Source organism: Anguilla rostrata, chromosome 14 (assembly GCF_018555375.3).
Source record: "Anguilla rostrata isolate EN2019 chromosome 14, ASM1855537v3, whole genome shotgun sequence".
NCBI classification, from domain to species: Eukaryota; Metazoa; Chordata; class Actinopteri; order Anguilliformes; family Anguillidae; genus Anguilla; species Anguilla rostrata.
The window spans coordinates 29,942,876-29,963,211 of record NC_057946.1 but is presented as its reverse complement, the minus strand read 5'-3'; the positions used below and the strand labels follow the sequence as shown (position 1 = coordinate 29,963,211).

The window sequence follows — 20,336 nt, the reverse complement described above, 5'->3', positions numbered from 1 at the left end:
GATGTAATCTGAGTGACTGTTTCCCATGATGCTCCACAGGACTGGGTAGTGTCGAATGTCACATGGCCTGTTTTAAAATCGACAGGGACTGGCTGTTGGATAATTGCTATCAACGAGAATGTCTGAAACAATCAGTTTGTGTGGCTCCAGGGATTCTTTTAGTCCTGTTCTAGACATCGAGGAACAATCACATAATTTAGAACAGTTCCGTACACCACCTTTATAACTTACAGTACTGCTCAGATTCCTCTGAAAATTTAGGCTTGGGCTCCAAAGGGTGAGTGTGGTTTCCTTTGACAGGGGAATTTGTAATCGTGGGCTAGCTGCCGCACAGCAGTGCTGTACAGAGCCGGAAAAATTCTGTGGCTTCTGAGAAAGCTGCTGTCTTGGGGAACCTGGGAGAACAGCTCCTCCAGTGAAAGTTCTGCGCTCTCTGTAAACACTGTTTAAAACTCAGTTACGGTGAACAGAATTTATCTGAATTGAACTGAACTGACTTGAACTGAAAGGAACTGAACTGAACAAAAGTAGATGTGGCAGCAGCTTCGAGTAGAGTTTTCATGAGTGGGTTTTAGAGTGTTAAACTATTGAACACTAAAACTCATTCAGACTTCACAGACTTGTCAAAACAATGTTCTAGTCGTTAAAACTTTTTACTCTTTGGCCCCGCCCACTAGAGCAGACAAACATGTTGCAGACGCATGTCGTTCTTGTGTGTGAGATCATCTATGCTCCTCTGTACCACCAGTGGGTCCAAAAGTGTGTGTCAGAATCCACTGGTGGATCGTGGGATGGGTTGGAGTTGGTGGCAAGATGACATACAAAAATATGATTTATTATATGGAATACGTTTTTCACTGACCATGACTCTCATCGAATTAAACAATGCACCTGTTACATTAGCTGTATCACTTACCAGTGTCCATGCAGCTGTTAAAAATAATTTCAGGCCTGTAGTTTGAACATACGTGGGGCCACAGAAAGTGTGTTTGCTCGTTATGTGGAGGTTATGAGTTTGGGAACCCGTGTTTGGGGTTGTCCCATGGGGGCCGTGTGCTGCCAACCGGATGTGGGCTGTGGGGGGGGAGGGTGGATGTTAGAGGGACAGATTTAGCAGATTGTTCAACTTGGGTCTTTTTACGGCCCCCTGGGGCCCTGTAGATCAGGTGACCCTCCTGAGCTGAGGGCCAGATGGTGCCCACAGGTATGTGCTAAGCCCCGCCCCCTCCCCCCTCCGGACAGGAAGGGGAGCTCTAAAGTCCGAGCGCTGGACGTTAGCGTGTAGCTGCCAGACGCAGCAGGAAGGCCTGTTGGCTGAGCCTCTTCTCACTTCCTCCCGCTGGGTGGGAACTGGTGGCACCTCCTGATCTTAGTTTTATTAGCACCCTAACCATGGCCCTTTTCACGTGATTTCAAGTGTCTGTTTTATCTCTGCTTCTTTCTTTCATGTTCAGGGTTAGTAGTTGCTTTATTCATTAACTTTTTTAAACTTATTCTGTTTTATTCACTTTGGATTTCAACACTGTGCATGAAATGTGTGCACAAAATTAAGTTTAGTATTATATGTTTACAATATATTTAGTATATTTACTAAAAATAAAATCATGAATCCCATTGCACTCAGCCCTCAGTCCCAGGACAGTGATGTAATCTTCCTGCCTGCTTGTAGCCATTTAGCCTTTTGGGAAAAGGATTCAGAGGCCACGAGCGCTGGCCTGAGCTCAGGGACCGGATACAGCCGGGACAAAAACCCGGCCAGAGACGTCCTTCTCCCAAATCTCATTTCTTTAAGCCCCTGATGTCCTGGGCAGGTGTGTGTGCGGGGAGGGCTTGCGCATCCACAGACTCCACTGGGGCGCTTCCTGATGAAACGGTATTTTGTGCTGTATCAGTGCTGCATCCAGGCTGTGTCTGTGCTGTATCCACACTGTATACCGGCTGTATTCATGCTGCATCTGGCCTGTTATCCAGGCGATATACATGCCGTATCTAAGCTGTGCTTGGGCTGTATCTCAGCTGTACTCTGGCTGTATCGGCTGTATCGGCTGTATCCTTTTGGCTGTATCTTGGTTGTACCCATTAGCCTTATTTATACAGGATAAAGACACACAATATAGAGGAGTTTGGAGTTGGAGTAACGGCACACCTACAGGACAGTGGCCGGCGTGTCAGATAGACCCAGCAGACCAGCTCTGTCCCCTAAGAGCACGAGCAGGAGCATCTGCAGACCCAGCCGGGGTCACATCCGCGCTTCGTTCCCTTTCAGCTGCAAGGACGATGGACGTATCACAGGGGTCACAGTTTCTGTCTTTTATTTTCCCTTTCTTTTGTTTTTTTTCCTCTCTTGTATTAATCAGACGGAGTCTCTAAGGGACGTCTGGCTCGGCGGAACGTTACCCGGCTTTCCTTTTTTCGAAATATCTTTTAATTATTCCACATCTAAGCACCGCGGTCATGCCGAAAAAAAAAAAAACCAAAGCGTCCTTGACTGTTGAGCCCTGGTCTCTGGAAAACGAGAGATGGAAAACCGCACCACCCCCCCTCCACCCCCCCTGAACAGCTGGGGTTGGATATCCTGAATGAGTTTCACCCATGAGCCCTTAGCATACCCTCCATTTAAAAAAAAAAAAAAACCCTGCTTTCCGTACAAGTCAGCGGGAAGTTCAGCCGTTTAGCGCGGCTGCTTTCCTGCTAATGAAAGTCCCCCCAAACCGCCACGGAAGCCCCTCGCAAAACAGAGACGCATTTAAAGCCGATTTTAAAGCCCGTATTTAAAACTGATCAATCCCATATGGTTTAGACACATCTGGTTGGGGGGGTGGGTGGTTTAGGGGGTTGATTTAAACACCCTCTCAGCGTTACAAGCACGTCCCATTTTATTTTTAGTGGGGATTCAAAGGAACAGGGGTGCCGCCCATATAGGGCAAAAACATGGCTGAAACAGTGTTGACCCTTTGTGCAGGCACCATCTCTGCATATTTTGCATTGATTTATAGATTTATCGATTGCCCTTTTTTATTTGTGGGCTTTAGGAATATGTGCGCAGTTGGCTTCACAAGAGGTTTGAGCAATTTATTGGAGTGCCATAACACTACCTTTAAAAAATATTTAATATAAATATTTAAAAGAACAATAATATCAGTGATTTATTTCCATTACAGCTTGGCTATTTAAACACTACATAACATATACGCACTATACACAATTAGAGCAATAAATAATCGCTTTGGCAGTTTTATAGAATCAGGAGTCATTGATGGGTGGTGGGAAAAGGTCAGGTGGACCACAAGATACATGTGGGGGGGGGGGGAAACTTACTTTATGTAATGCACTTTCAACTGACATTCATAAATATGTTAATGGAACTTGTGGGTACTTGGATCCGAAAATCTGTTCTGTGGACCATCTGCTTTGTGTCTGTAATGTGTAAAAACACACGCACCAATGAACACATATGCACTCACAAGCGCTCACACTTTCACAAGCGCTCACACTCTTACTTTCACGCTCACAACACACGTTCGCGCCCGTGCGCACACACGGATGGACATGCTCAGCTCTTCCGAGGACGAGCGTGCCGACGCACTGCGCTGTGAAACCGACGGAGCGTTTACCATCCACAGCATGTGAACAGGGTTAGCGCACGGCTCACAGCGTGTGAACAGGGTCTTATTACAGAGATATTTGCTCCTTCTGGGACGGGACCCAGAGGGCGTGATTGCCGGAGCGGCTCCACTCGCTAAACGCAGCGCCAGCCGTAGCGGCAGCAGCTGCTGGGAACGTGTACGAGTCCAGGCGACCGAACCGGACCGAACCGAACCAGCGCGTCTGTCCGAACGCAGAACACTTAGGGAGCGGAGTGGTTTTTTGAATGTGCGTAGCTCTGTTCTGCTTTCCATAACCTAGCGGTGAGAGAGTCCTCTTCATGAAGGCCAGATGGCCCGCAGATTAAGATCAGTTCAATTCAGTTCATTTCAGTTCAGTTCACTTCCATTCAGTTTACTTCAGTTCAAAATGCAATTCAATTTAGTTCAGTACGGTTCAGTTTCATTTTATTGGATTCAAGCTAATCCATTCAGTTCAGTGAACCGGGGCACACCCTGTAAACCGTTTGTGAATTTTTTTTTGTTGCCATTTTGTATGTTTCTGAAATGGCTAACCATTTTCAAGTTACTGTGTATGGTAATGCTGTTCCTCATGTTACTGTGAGCATGGAGATGCTGTTTCCCAGGTTACTGTGAGCATGGTAATGCTGTTCCTCATGTTACATGTGAGCGTGGTAATGCTGTTCCTCATGTTACTGTGAGCATGGAGATGCTGTTTCCCAGGTTACTGTGAGCATGGTAATGCTGTTTCGTTATAGTGTAATTGCCCCTTAACCATTGTTACTATCAGTTATTGAGCATGTTGGTCAGTTCTAGTAATCCCGTGTTTAACACCTACTCAATACAGCATGTGTGTCTTGTTTCAAAGACCGGCCTCTCGGGTGTCCTAAACGCGGGGCAGACGGGTGTCTGCTGGTTTGGCGGTTCTGAGGACGGCGCGGCGGAGTTTTAAAACCCAGAGCCGTCCCGCGGCGTGAGATTCCTCACATAACACACCCCGTAAACTCCCGGGGCTGGTACTCACACACACAGTCTGGAGCTGACCGCTGACAGCCATGTCTGTCTGACAGTAATATCTGCAACATTTCTATGAAGACACATTTTTGAGAGAAGCATTCAGTGTTTTGCATGCTGAATGGCAGGATTAAGTCTCGCGAACAGAAAGTGAGATCTTGAACTGGGAGAAGTGGTGGGGTGTCTATGGGCTGGCTCTAAATGATTCAGATCTGAACTATGTGCATGTGGAGCCCACTTTAGTCTTATTTTGGAAAGACTGGTTTGACATGTACCAGAGCAAGGTGAGGTCACTATAAGAAATATAAAATATGCAGTAGAGGTTTTTGAATTATGTTTTTTTTTTCTCTCCAAACAGCAATTTTTGCCAGGTCTGCAATGAAGAAAACAGACAGCCAATTTTTTTTTAAATTACTGTTCATAAATCTGCAAAACAGCCAAAATGTTTTACTAAATTATTTATTTGTTTTTCTTTATTGACAATGTCCAAATTCTCATACTAAAATTCCCTCTCTGAATGTGGCCATCTCATTATCCCCTTACAGCTGGCTGGCTGCACAGTTCCTCATCAGATAAATTGTACTGATAAATAAAACACATGATGTAACTTTTTTGTCTGCATTTTCTCATGAAATGTAGCCGTATGACAGTAGCTGTATTTAGTGGGCCTTAACAGGACTGTTTGGCAGACATGTCTGTCAGTGGAATGATCGCTACCGTTTACCGCCACAGATACTCCTAGATACACCAGATACTCTGCTCCTGTATTCATTTTGTCCTCTCTGCTCCATAACTGCAGGAGCCTCCAGTGTCTAATGGACAAGGGCAAAGCATTGGCTCATCATTGGCTGAGGGTTTCAGCCACCCAGCAGTGTCAATCCATCACCGTCCATGTCACTGCACATACAGAACAGTCACAGATTCTGGAGACCCACCAGATACTCAGCTCTCCGTTGAAAATTCTGTCTTCCTGTCTTTAAACATTCCAACTTTGGATGCATCTTCTGCAAATGAAGTTGCGTGACCAAGGACTGTGCTGTGGCCATTCTGTACCATTACAGAGCACTGCGACTCCTGTAACCAATCGAAACCTTGTGTGCTTAAGAAGCAGAGAAGATGGAAGGAATGTAGACGTATCTGGTGAGTCTGCAGAATGTGTGATACAGTCATCCTCTTTTTGAGGAAAGCAGACAGCTGAGCAGGCAGTGGCTGTTTGTAAAGAGTGAAGGCAGTGTGGCTTTATTTACCATGGAGGGCTTTGTTGTTCAGGCATATTCGTTTAGGCCAGCACCAGCCAGTTACATAAGAGAGGCCCTCACGTTACCTCAGGCTGTGCAGTTTATGGTCCGTATTGGACTCAACGGCCTGGTAGGTCAGTGGAAGACAAATTGAGACGTTCCCTTTATTTTAGGGAGGAACATGTCCTTCCATCATACCAGATCATCTTGGAAAGATCAGGTTGCTTTTTTTACCCTTTTGTCTTTCACTCGTTTTTCATATGTTATTTGGTTTTTTTTGTCTTGGATGCATCTGTCTTCCTTGGCCCACTCTTCTTTCTTCTTTCTTTTCTCTTATTTTTGTTTCATTTTTTTTTAATTCCATTTGCTAATTTGAACAAATTTTCTCTCCTTCAGTCTAATCATTTATTATTCTGTCTAATCATGTCTTATTGCTTCTTTTTTATTTTTTCATTTTTTACTTTTTTGTCTTTTTAAATTTTTATTCCCTTGACTTATTTTTGTACCTTGTGCGTTCCCTTCTTTTCTCCCCAGTCGTGCTCACGCTGAAATGCTCATTGCAGGTCAGTTCAGGAGAGCGCAGACAAGCGCATTCTCTCCTTCCTTGCGTGATGTCAGCTGCTGCTTCTTATCCTGTTACCATAGAGAATTACGTACCATTCATGAAATTAATTCTGCACTGCAATCAAATAGACTAGGTATTAATTTATTGACAAATGGAGCTGTATCAGATATTTTGAAGTCTTTGCAGGCTGAGAATCTGGCATTTATTGGAGAAAACTACATTTTTATGTTGACCTTGGCAAAAATTTGCATTTAAAAAAACAATTGCATGGCAATATGTCAAGCAACGGTGCTCAAAAAGTACTTTAAAAGTATTAAAAGACAGAATCATTCAGTTGTTAGTTGATATGCCGAGATCATGGTCATTACCTGGCCCGCAAACCAGTTTGCCTCAAGACAGGGACTCCATAAGATCCATTTAATACAGAAAACCATCAACGTTACTGTCAGTTTAGGAAAATAACTATAAAATTATTGATGCATTAAACTGGACTGCATGTTAATGGATGATAGAGTATATATCAGAACATGTGTAAAAGAGCAAAGGGCCATTTTGTGAACGAATGTCAGAGTAAGCGAAAACAGGTTGCGATCACTTCGAGAAAAACATGACTGCCAAAAACAAAAAGAAATGAAGGAAATTCATTTAAAAAAAAAGAAATACTCAGAGTTGCGTTAGTTATGCGTGAAGGGTTCTGGACAACGGTATCAGAAATAAATGAAAAGATTTAAGGCTTAGACCAGTCTTCTTAAATTCCAGCTGTAATTACACAGCTGATGTTTAAAAGATTTGTTGTGAGTCAGAAAAGGAAGAAAGGCATTTTCGACATCTCCAGAGGCGGAAAAAGGTTCCGTATAGACTAAATTATCAGTAATCTGAAGCGTGCGGTATTGTTCTCTTTTGAGTCGTGTGACATAGGGCTAGAATTAACATTTTTGGCTGGACGTGCAGCTTTAGTTGTACAGAAAAAAAAGAGTTTCTGGGGGATGCTGCTGAACAGATTTGGGAGCATCTAATTCCAAAAAAAATATTTACATTATTTTAATATGGTATTCGTTATTTCAGCAGGTACTGCTGAACTGTAGCAAATTCTGGACCAAGCAGATTTAAAAAGGAAAAACCCACTGTACTGGCTGTATGCTTTGTTAGCTTACATTAAATGAAATAACAGTCAAGCCTATATTGATGCTATTGATACTTTATTTAAGGTTAAACTTTAATACTTCAATTGCAGTTGATGTCCAGAAATGAATCTTTTTCTGTTGCCTTGCCTGATCTTTGATGCTTTATGAATGCAGGCCCTGTCCTGTTCATCGGCAGTGTGGGGCAGACAGCTTTCTTCTGTTATTGTGGTCAGGGATCGAGAAATGACAAGGATCAGATGAATCTGGATTCCTGAGGTCGTTCTCCTCCAGTCCAGCTCGATGCCATCAGCATTGTTAATCAGTGGTAACCAGGCAACGGGGAAAAACTCACAGGAGAGCTCTCGCTCAACGCCCGCCCACCCCGGCAGGTCAGCGGAGAGAAGAGTTTTCCAGCGAGTTCCGGCAAATTCTGGCAGGCAAGGCTGTTGAGAGGAATTCAGGGATGGTTATTGTCATTAGCTGAGTTTATTTGCGCTGGAATGTTTGGGGGGGGCGTTGGTTATCAGGCAGGGCAAAGATGAGGATTGAGCTGGAAAAGGCCAGTTAGCTTTAGCATAGCAGTGTAGCTCTCATGGTTCAGGAGCAGGCCCTGGAAACACATGGTTCCCAGTTAGACTTATAAATATCAAGCACTGCAGCTTGTACCATTTAGTAAGGTATTTAGCCAATATGGCTTCAATAAAAACAAAAACCTAGGAATCAATATGTAAATAATAACATTAAACAGATCGGTGCCTGCTAAACCAGGGATGCCAAAACCAGGGTCTGGAAAATTTTTGAAAAAAGTAAATAATATTTTCCCCTTTTAAAAATTGTTTACACATCCATATTTAATAAATTGCGTAGGTCAAACTTTCAAAGAAGATAAAAACCTGTCCCACATCCTCTTACAAGTTCCATGGTAATTCAATGACCATTGTAGTTATTAAATATTTATATTGTACTAAACATGTGTATGTCTCAGTAGCTCTCCCAGCATGCACTGCTCTATGTTGCCGTTCTCTTCGGGAATAGCACTCATTTCTCATTTCTGGGGGCCATTGCAGTTTGGCACATAGAAAATGTTTAAAAACCGAGTAGAAAATGTTTTTATTGTCCTTTTATTACCTCCCTCTCTCCGTCTCACTCACTCCGTCTCTCAGTCTCTCTCTCTCGCACACTCTCTATCTCTTTCTCTCACTCACTCTCTCTCACTCTTTCTCTCACTCACGCTCTCTTTCCCTCAGTCTCACACTCACTCCCTCTCTCAGTCTCACACTCACTCACTCTCTCTCTCCCTCAGTCTCACACTCACTCACTCACTCTCTCTCTCTCACACACACACTCTCTCTCAGTCTCACTCTCTCTCTCACTCTCTCTCCCCTTGCCTCTGTCTCTCCCTGCAGTATTGTGTTACCTCAGTGGTAATTAGGGCCCGTGGGTGACACACCTGCAGGTGAGGGGGTGCAGACTGCCTCCTCTGGCACAGGCGCACGGCCCCTCTGCTGTCCCTGAGACAGCCCTCAGCCCTGCTGTGGGTCAGTGTGCCAGGGGCTCAGTGTTCCCCTCCCCTTCAGGTCCTTAAAATGTGTTCGGGAATAAAGCCTGTGGTTATGGAGTAACTCTTTGCATGCCCAGAGTAACACATTTGTCCCATTTGCACAGGAGTGGTGGAAACTGAAGCTGCTATAAAATCAGCTACCTTTTGAAGATAAAGCTCATGAAAGGTTTTTAGCTGGACGTACATTAACTAGCACTGTGTAGACTCTGAAGTCTCTGAAGAGTGTACTCTGAAGTACACTGTAAGAAAAAAGGCTCCTTTGGCTTGTCTTCATAGGGGAACCCTTTTTAGTTCTTGCCATCTCATTTCTGCCTTATTGCTTTCACCTGTTCGTGCTGTATAGATCAGACGATGGAAGGATGCAAATTCTGCATTTTTAGCATCCAGGTTGTAGACCCTTAAAAAAGGCCTGATTATGCATCGATCGCTACATCCAGGCGAATGCTTTCTGTGGGTCTAATGTCCCATGGCCCAGGCCCATGTGCCTGTTGCATGTCTGCAGGGTTTCTTTGTGCTGGAGAAACAACATTCCCAGTTACGAGGATAAGAACTGGATGGAGGAAGAAATTGTTCAAAGAATTCCCTGCCCAGGTGGGACTTTGGGACTGCATTTCAATTCAAAGATCAGATGCTCCTGAAAGACAGAGGAGAACTGTAGTAAAAAAAACAAATACTGGCTTGCTCCTGTACAGGAGGGCGATGGCGGTTTAACAAGCCTGTTAAAAGAGCAGGAGTTCATTGCACAGTAACCATTTACTGGATGGGTTAACAAGCTTCTCTTTCTTTCTCTCTCGCTTGCTCTCTCTCTTTCTCTTTGGCACGGGTGGCCTTGCTCTGATGTAGTCCACCACGGCAGGGGCTTCATGTCAGTGCTGCACATCCCCCTCACCCCCCGACTCCCTCCCGGTGTGATGTAAGAGCGGAAAAATGCGCACTGAACGTAGGAAAATTGACTTTGTCTTACCGAACCGCAGTCCCAGCCTAATGACATGTCTCTATAGTTCTATAGTTTTCCTCCAGCCTGGCAGCAGATCTGGCCTATAGCTATAGCTATTTATCATTCATCGCCTTGATTAGATGGACATGTGTATGTGTATATAATATATACAGTACAAGCCAAAAGTATTAGGTCACCTGTGGTTTAAACAAAAAACTTTGGGTAGAGAAAAAATTCTACTGCACGCGCATTTATTGAATAACACGAAATTTCAAATTGGTTTTTCAAGACCAAAGTGTAAAAAAATTCTTTTATTTTCTACATACAATAATATTAAAGGTGAGTTTTACTTGAGTTTTAATATTCAGATGTGACTTTCCTCGAAATAGCCTCCTTTGGCTTCAGTTGCAGTGAAGTCTGTCCCAATCATTTTGCAAAATGAGTGGTGGAGGTGTAATGAAATTGAGTGAAATCTTATCTGCCTTAAGTTTTTTTTGAAACCACGGATAGCCTAATACCTTTAGGACCTGAAAATCTCAAGCTGCTTTGCTATTCCTCACCGGGATTAACCTTCTTGCCACAATATGTTTACTTGGCTCCACACATCTAAGCCTAACTCCTTCTCCTTCGCATTATGTCTTGCAACTTCAGTGTCTGTTTTACTTGCACTACAGGCACTGAAACACATAAGACATTATGTTTTACATACTCTATTTGATAGTTTGATAACCTTCTGAGAATAATCTCAATATTAGTAATGCCAATATCAATGTGAGCATTACTCTTCAATCTGAGCAATCTGTTGAATTATTCTGGAAAAGTTTAGCAAATTAAATTATGATGCACATTTCTGTACATTTTTTAAATCTGAGGTGTAACTGAGACATCTGAAAATGTGACACCAGCAAATGCTTCTCTCTGCTCCTTCAGAACAGCTGTAGTACACACAGCAAAATTGCCAGTGTAAAATTAACAGTGACAGAGTACTTTAACTCTGGAGTACATTTTACTACTATTATATTTACACTATCAATGCAACATTTTAGAGTTTATTTAACACATAGAAGCTTTTGTGTGTGTCCCCCACAGTTGTGTATGTCTGTAACGTGGTAAAATATGAAACGTTTTGTATTTGATGGTGTCCTCAAACAGCCCTGACACAAGACAGGAAGTGGCTGAGTGGAGGTCCGGGGAACGTGCCTGGTAGCGAGGCTCTCTGCAGTTTGGCTCATCGCCATTTGCTGTTTACACAAAAGTCATCCTTTGGACTAAAAATACTTGATAATAATAACAATTATGCTACTTCTCAGAAGGGTTCCTCTTCCTTTTATAGTATGTTCTGGGGGTACAAGGTTGATACAGTTGATATGGAAATGGTGTCAAAATTAAAATTCCTCTTTAGATCCAGTTCTTGTCTCAAGTGACTTTATAACATTCTGTTCTTGTATTATTGTATTAATATTTGGCGGCTCAAAGAACCGAGAGGCGCTGAAAAGCCTCTATAGCCCATATGTGTTGTGTCTATGAATAGTGACTGTGTAGCTGCCAGAACCTGAAGTTCTATGGTATGCATTAGGTGTTTGGTTCTGGTGAAGCAGGTTTGGCAGACCGCTCTGGACCGAGGTGAAGACACACTCATGAGCTCACTAAAACGGTATCTGTGTTATTTCTGTATCCTTATCTTTGACTTGTACAGGAAATTGGGTGGTTTTATCTGCCTCTCTGGTGTAGAAATTGCTGGCTTGAGAAGGGTGTTGAGGCACTGAACCTCCTGTAACCCCACACAGACAGCCATGCACACACACACACGCACACACACACACATACAGACTCACACACCCTCATGCAGGTATAACGGACACACACATTGTGTCAACTTTCATGCATAGAACTTTATTCTAAGGTGAGAAAATTTGCGCAGCTGTCAAACTTTTGTACCCGTGCTTGGAGAGTCACACTGGATAAAGCATAACATCAGTGTAAAATGCATCCTGAGCCTTTTTCTGTGTAACTGCCATTGAGCTAAACATATTAAATGGTAATGACGTATTAGCTTTCAAGGGTACATTGATGCCTCATGCAAGCAGTTAGAGTAGGTTAGTGTCTTGCAGACACTTGATGCCCGCTTGAAACGCACTCGACTGCCGACAACGACTCCTGACTATCGCCCATATAGCTCAGTATTTAAGTCGTAATCCAGGTAATCACCGGTGAAACACAGGCCTAGAGTTGTGCGGACCCTTTGACACCAGGTATTTCAGAATGCTAGTGGACCATAGAGATCAATGGCTCTGTCAAATATGCAAAACTAAGCAGCAGAGCAGCCTTTGCAGCATAACAAAATGTATTAGTGTTTGAACTTGCCAAATGGCTAGACACACTTGAAGTAGAAGAGCGCTCCCATAGGCCATCCTGTGCATGTGCAGTGTGTTTCAGCTGAAAGTCACACGTTAAATAGTAACTCTAAAGTGACACTGCCCTGTCCTCTGCACTGTCATCCCCATTTACCTGTGAATGAACCAGAATCGTCTGGAACTCAGCCTTATGGGCTTGATTTCCATATTTTATGTAGCCAGGGACTAAGGACCAGTCTGCGTGTCTTAAGGACTTTCCTGGGAAAGACATTGCTGGGAATGCTTTCACAAGGAGGTCATGGTGAATCGCCGGTCAGTTTGGAAACGAGGTGAGATTAATCTTCCTAACGATGATAAATGGAGATTTATGAGGGTAAGGGGGGTAATATGTGGTAAGAGGGAATAACGTCTCCAGTTTAAGGTGCGTGGGGGTGGGGTGTGGGGGGGGGTGAAGCGTTCCCCTCGTCCGCTTTAGTGCGCTACACGGTTCATGCTCCTGGCAAACGTTAGCGTGAGATCACCCCGGCGCGTCCACTCTTGACAGACGGGAGATTGCCTTTCCAGCCCATGTTTTCTCCTCTGCCTCTCCAGTAACGTCCTCTGCAGTCTCTCTGTGTCCTCCTTATTTTCTCTCTCTCTCTCTCAATTCAGTTCAACGTGATGAGTGGCATTAGCATTAGTGGCGGTAGCATTTTTGAAAGACAATTTATCTTGATATCAGTTTCTCTTTCTCTCTCTCTCCCGCTAATTTGAGTGCTTTATCAGCAGGAAATACATCTGTAAATATTACCAAAGCGTACCGCAGCACAAACACAGAAGAACAAACAACCTGTTTCTCTCACTGCTCTGTCTCACAGAACTGCCTCCCATAGTCAGACTCATCACCGCCACAATAGTGCTGAGAACCTCACCTCGCAAAGAACCTCACCTAGAACACGGCGGCAGTGTAGTATAATGGGTAAGGAGCTGGGCTTGTAACCTAAAGGTCACAGGTTCGATTCTCGGATGGTACATCTGCCATTGTAACTTTGAGCGTGGTACTTAACCTGCAGTATATATCCAGTTGTATAAATGGATGCAATGTAAATGCTATGTAAAAAGTTGTGTAAGTCGCTCTGGAAAAGAGCGTCTGCTAAATGCCTGTAATGAACACATCTCACAGATGGATACCCAGTGTCTCACTGTGTGACTTTCACTCACCAGGAGTAGGCTTAAGCTCTGCATTTGGGCCCTGTGGCCATCCACACGATGGCCCTGCGTACTGTAGGAATGTTATTGTTCAGCTGCCACACACACGCCAGCTCCGTTAAGAACCCCAGATATACGGGGCTCTGATTGGTCGGGTCGTCGCCGACGGCGTGTGAAGCCTCATTCAGACGGTGGCCCTTAAGAGGGTGCGGTTGACTCGTCGTTAGGATACGAGCAGGTCGTTATGCTTCCTTCCAGCTTCGTGTGAAGTTTTGGCTCTTTTTGATTTAGGTTTTTATCGCTTTGCTCTCTCCGCCCCGGCGTGTGGACCCCAGAGGCGCAGCTGGTTCCCAGGCCTGTGTGTTGGACGTGAGACGCCGTGAACGAGCCAGGGTATTTTAACCCAGACTGTCCTGGGATCGGTTTTCCGAATGTTCTCTGAGTTCATCCCCACTGTCTGAACCTCACACTGGGACACCAGCACCACCATCCCATCAAACCCCCCCCCCCCCCCGTAGTTCAGCACTGGACTGCGGTTCTGGCGATCAGTGCCTTGTGTACGCTGAGTTTAAGCAGACCACCATGGAGCTTCAAGAGGCTGCTTAATCATTCATGGTTTTACAGGGGCACACTTCAGGCCTAATTAAAACCCTTCACGTGAACGTGGGACATCCTGTGTGTGTCACACACTCTCAGTCAATGGTGATTTAATGACCTCGTCTGACAGCTGTGTGACCATCACAGTTATACTGAATCAAAGGGGGACCCAGTCACACACCTGGTCAGGATCACCCAAGGGTTACACGGCAACAATAAATAGTTGCTAAGAGACACAAACAGGCAAAACACTGTTGGAAAACACAACATTGTAGTGTGCGGGGGGGGGGAGGTAAAAGGTTGTGTTACGAAGCTATTCAAGTAATGACTCCATTGTAATTTTTCCACTATAAATTAAATAAGGATACCCTGGGGCACTGTGTACTTGCATTACCTCATGGTTCTGACGTAAATGTGGGGTCTGTGTGTGGGTGTCGGTCTGTTAGAGAGAACGAGAGAGAGCGTTTGTGTGTCTTTGTGATTGCGTGCAAGTATATGTTCAAGAGTTTGTGTATGAGTGTGAGTACATCTGTGTGTGTGTGTGTGTTTGTGTGTCCAGTCATGTATGTATGACAGTTTGTGTATGTCGGAGGGTATGCCCTTGCATGTGTTTGGCTGTGACAGTCTATGTCCCCATGCAGGAGTTTGTGAGTTAGTGTATGTGTGAGAGAGTTTGTTTATGTGCAGTGTAAGAGTGGCACTCTTCCACTGCAGCCTCCCTCTTTTCTCTTTGTTTCAGTTACACCACAGTTTGTTTTTCAATGGTGAGATAATGGGGAGAGTCCTCATAATGGAGCTGTTCTCATTATCCCCCCCCCCCCCCACACCCCACCCGGTTCTCTTTGCAGGAGTTTGGGCTCAGCTGTCTGCCTCGTTCCCCTCTCTCCTCCAGATTTATTGGGTGTTCACTGTAAATGGGCCTGTAAACGTTGACCCACAATTTGCCACATCTTGTAAAGAGAGTGTTTTATGGGCACCTTGGATAAACAGCTCCACTTTCATTTGTTTCTGTGCCCCTTAGAGGATACGAATGTTAACATCCTGCAAACAGGGGTAGGGGTCTGGCTGTCAATTATTGCTGACTGGGAACCATTTTTCAACTGAACTGTGTCCAGTTTAATTCAGTGTGTTCAACAAGGTGGGTCACGGCAAGTCTGTCAGTGAGGGTAATTAGCGGGGACTGTCATCCATAAACAATGGGTTGAGTCTGTGATGCTCGCCTGCTGCTGGGCATCCTCTGTGTTTATGTGTGCGTGCGTGTTTGTGTGTGTGTGTGTGTGTGTGTGTGTGTGTGTGTGTTGTGTGTGTGCGTGTGTGTGTGTGTGTGTGTGTGTGTGTGTGTGTGTGTGTGTGTGTGTGTGTGTGTGTGTGTGTGTGTTGTGTGTGTGTGTGTGTGTGTGTGTGTGCGTGTGTGTATGTGAGGGGCGACATAGCTCAGGAGGTAAGAGCGATTGTCTGGCAGTCGGAGGGTTGCCGGTTCAAACCCCGCCCTGGGCGTGTCGAAGTGTCCTTGAGCAAGACACCTAACCCCTCACTGCTCTGGCGAATGAGAGGCATTAATTGTAAAGTGCTTTGGATAAAAGCGCTATATAAATGCAGTCCATTTACCATGTGTGTGTGCGTGTGTGTGTGTGTGTGCGTGCGTGGTGCGTGCGTGCGTGCGCGTGCGTGTGTGTGTGTGCGTGTGCGTGCGTGTGTGTATGCGTGAGTGCGTGTTTGTTTGTGTGTGATCTCGGTGTGAGGGTCAGACAGGTGAAAGCAGCGGAGATACAGTCAGGACTGGAGAACATTACACTGCAGTAAAACTGACCCCAGAACAGATTAAAGGTGCACCAGCTCTTTATTGCCTACACTTTCTGGTGTCATGGCTTAGGACCTTGGCTGATAACCAAATGTACTGTGTGTTCTAATCCCAGACAGCCACTGCCCCATTGAGGGAGGCACTTAACCAAAATTACTTCAGAAAACAAATGGGCTGTCAGATATAAGTCACCCAATAATGAGCCTCCTTTCCTGGGGGCTTGCCTGAGAAAACTGTCATGACGTCAGTCATGGGTAAGAGTGCTATGCCTCTGTTAACTCTTGTGTTTGTCTAATATTAGAAATCTTGTTTGGAAAGCGGGTTTGTTAGGTCACCTGACTTTTGCATGGCCTTCAGCCTGATATATTTAACCTTTTAGAAATGATATCTGGGTGGTATGGATGAGGATGAATGGTCAGCCAGTGCCAGCCCTCTGTCAAACTGCTATAAAAAATCAGTGTTGAATGGTGGTGTAGAACAGTGGTGTTGAATGGCAGTGTCAAACATCAAACAGTGGAGTAGAACAGCAGTGTAGAACCAAGGTGCGGAATGCGGGTGTAGAACGGTGGTGTAGAACTGTGCTGTTGAGCGTTACAATTAGAATCCAGTGTTGAATGTCAGTTTAGAACAGCAGTGTAGAACTGTAATGCAGAAGGCCAGTGTAGAACGGCAGTGTTGGAAGGCTCCGGAATGTTCTCTGAACAAGGGTGTAGGTTTTCACTACAGCCTTGCATCCTGCCTTGCTCATTGTCAACCCTCCTGGAAAATTACCCAAACTGCATCAGTGCAGCAGCACTCAGGTCACAGGTACATCTTCTTCAGGCCTGATCTGTGCTGGAAGCAGAATCGCTGCGGAGCGGCTCGGACTTTGAGGGAAAACTCTGAGGGGAGTTAAATGGCCCAGGGGGCGGAGCTGAGCTGTGATGCGCTGCCTTTGTCCTTTGAGTCAGAGCCAGGAAGAGCAAGAGCCAGCTTCTCCGATAGCAGCGGATTTGGCAGATTGCACAATCGAGAAAAAAATAAAAATAAAATTCAGACCTTTGCCTGGATAACTTAACTTAATGACACAGAGGATGTGACTGCATGAGGTTCACCCCGTGGACGGTCTCCGGGGCCGGAAGGATATCTGGTGCTGAGGATTTCCCTCCCCCCGCAATCTCGCAGTGTCTCTCTCGTATGTTTGTTGTTTGCTTCTTTGGTTTGGTTGAATTAGCTTGACCGGGCTTTTTTATGGTGATCCAGTTTGCTTATCCCTTTTCTCCACTGGAAGGCTAACCCAGAAAGAGGCAGAATTAGGAACTCTATAAAGTTCAGTCATCCAAAAACCAGTTCCGGAATCTACTCCTGTCAGACTGAAAACTGAGGACCTTGGGAGGAGGTGGTGGAGAGACATGCTATGGGTGGCTGTGGATATCGAAATGAGACCGAAATCGGTGGCTGGTTTATTGTGTTCTGAGCTGAGGCGGGGGGGGGATGGAGCCTCCTTGTTAACTGAAATCATTGGGCAGAGCTGCCTTTTCAGTCTAAGAAGGACTGAGAATTGTGTGAGTTGAGGAGCTTAGACTCCTGAGAAAGTGTAAATCTCTGTCTCAAAAGCAGTTTTGTAGAACTTTTTCATGAACAGAACAGTATGTCAGCATTTAAGTTACAAGCAAAAATCGTAAAATGAGGAGGGACCAGCAGGGGTCGCTAGTCGCTAGGACGGAGTGTAGCACAGTGGGTAAGGAACTGGACTTGTAACCGAAAGGTCGTAGGTTTGATTCCCGGGTAGGACACTGCCGTTGTACCCTTGAGTAAGGTACTTAACTGAAATTGCTTCAGTATATATCCAGCTATACAAATGGGTACAATGTAAAATGCTATGTAAAAAAGTTGTGTAAGTCGCTCTGGATAAGAGCATCTGCTAAATGCCTGTAATGTAATGTAATGTAGTGAAATGCTGTAATCCCAGGGCAATGCTAAAGCTAGCTGCGCAACGGCCATGCAGGACTGCCAGCCGCAATCAGCACAGTCCGGATTCAAAACCGAGGGATCCGGCCGCGCCCTAGAACAGCGCACTAACGGCATGGACCAGCCCCGTCCCATTGGCTCCCATTAATCCTGTGTAATGCCTGCTCAGACCCGCGGGCTGCAGTTTCACTGTTTGTTCAGCTGGTAATGAAGAAACAGACAGATCCTGAATTTTTCTCTAATTTCGCTTTGCATGCCAGTGGTGAAAAGGGGGAAATTGTTTTACAGGCATCTCTTTTTCCTTTGGGAGTCAACCCATTATTTGGGACGGTTATGTAAGATGTCATATACAGAGTGCCATATAACAGTTGTTTTGTAAAGAGAAATGTGGCAAAAAATTGTTGCTTGTGTGTGCATGTGTATACGTGTTCGTCTGTGTGTATTTGAGAGATTTTTTATAACTCTACGGAATTGCAAACCTCCTGCTGATAGCAATTATATCAGTAGAGACAAGATAAACCTGGATGAGCTGAGAGGCCTGTTTTCATCCTCTAAACATTTTCACATTCTTGTTCTTATGTAATCATGGTAAATGAAAAACAGAAATACAGTTTGGTTGAACATCACAAGTGTTTGCCAAGCTGCCTAGGGAACGTTTCCCTGCTTGGCGTGGCACATTTCTTGGTTGACTTTTAGAAATACAGTTCTGATTGAGAGGAACTGGCACAGTGCTTATCCAAGGGGGAGCAGCCATTTTGTTCTGGGCTTAGCCCTGGTGCTCGCTGCTCCCTGATCTCTGAGGACTGCCTTTGGCTCTCAAGTCTTCACAGATGAGAAATTTCTGGCAGCCCAGACAGGGAGAGACAGCACGCTGGCTAAGTCCGGCCTGCAGCATACCGACGCCATGAAGACGTTAGTCTCCCAATGAGTCGTCCTCAAGATAAGCGAAATATATTGTTTTCTGTCTGCGGTCTGTCTTTATTTTACCTGAATTGACATTTTAACAGGTAAGCTGAGATAAAGATGATAAAATTTAGCAGTAAATTGCCTCAATGCCTGGCCAGCCACATTTATGGCTAAAGAGGTGATGTAGCCCTTGTGCAAAAGAGTGACTCACTCACCTGTCATAGCCAGAGAAGTTCCAGCTTACATAAGTGCATGTAAAATGATTAGCAAACAGCACAAACTATGGCAAGTCATCAGTGTCACAGCTAGTAGCAGTCAGTGCATAAGCCTACAATATATAGTCTTAGCTGCCTTTTAGGCAGAGGATTGCGCATGTAGTGTGAATAACAAATGGGTCTGAGGACTGCCAAAAACATGTAATCAGTTTCCAAAGTTTATTTTCCTTTATGCGCTCAAACAGGTACACACGTTCTCTCTCTCTCCATCTCTCTCTCTGTCTTCACCTTTTCCTCTTTCCTTTTCTCTCCTGTACAGGTATTTACCTGTTTGACATGACCTACATCGACTCAGCCTATCCGGCTTCCGACAGTATCATCGAGACGGAGCAGAGGACCAATCAGATGAACAACCTCCTCAGGATCATCTCCGACCTGCAGGTGTCCTGCAACTACGGTGGGTCCCCGCCCTGCCCTGTGCTACACTGCTCTGCCCACCACTTCCCAAACATTCCACTGCCCCCATCCTGCCACCACTGTGGAGGGGGGGGGGGGGGCAGCCTTGCTTTTTTATCACTCTTTTACCCTGGTCATTATGTTGCGTTAACACTGATATTTTATGACCACACTGAGTGATCAAGGTGGTACTCCGTCTCCAACATTCTATTACCCCGGTGATGATGTTACTTTTACTCTGTGGTGTTAATGATCCAGAACATCATCCCTCTGTGAGTGGGACATTATACCCACAATGTAAGGTTTTAACTGATGAGCAACACGCGCTGTGTCATTATAGCATTTATAAACACCGCCTTGACATCCGAGATCCATAGTGACCTAAGTGCTTGTTAAAATAAGCAGCTCAGCAGGAAGACAAGCATTTTGTTAAACTCTTTTGTTGTAAAAATTCAAGCAAGTCCATCGCCGTTGGAGACAAAGCCCTCCTGGGTTCCGCTGCCAGAGCCTGTCTCTGGAAAATGGCCGCAGGGCGCCGTAGGTAATGAGAGAACGAGAGAAAACCGCACGCGTGAGAGGGAGGTCTGGGAAGGTTTTCAGGGCTGTGGAAGCCGCCAGTGGTCGGTCGTGAGCTAGAAAACAGAGAAGGGATAAAAAACAATACCTTTTAAACGATCGTTTCTCTCAGCAAATTTTATTCATGAGTGAATTACTGTGGAGATGTGGGTGTTCCTCCTATTTTATAACAGTCTTTGGGTTTTGCTTCTTCTAATTCTGCATCCAAGGCAAATGTGTCGGACTGTGTTTACTTTTTACTCAAAGAAA

General features: G+C 45.0%; 1 protein-coding gene across 4 annotated transcripts in view; it reads left to right on the top strand.

Annotated features, from left to right (window-relative positions):
- LOC135239756 (ras-specific guanine nucleotide-releasing factor RalGPS1-like) overlaps positions 1-20,336 on the top strand; it is a 126,586-nt gene that overhangs the window by 80,229 nt on the left and 26,021 nt on the right. For all 4 annotated transcript variants that reach the window (XM_064308690.1, XM_064308692.1, XM_064308691.1 and 1 more), the window contains one exon: positions 19,375-19,512. In XM_064308690.1, the coding sequence (XP_064164760.1) occupies positions 19,375-19,512 (138 nt within the window). The remainder of the gene's footprint in view (positions 1-19,374; positions 19,513-20,336) is intronic.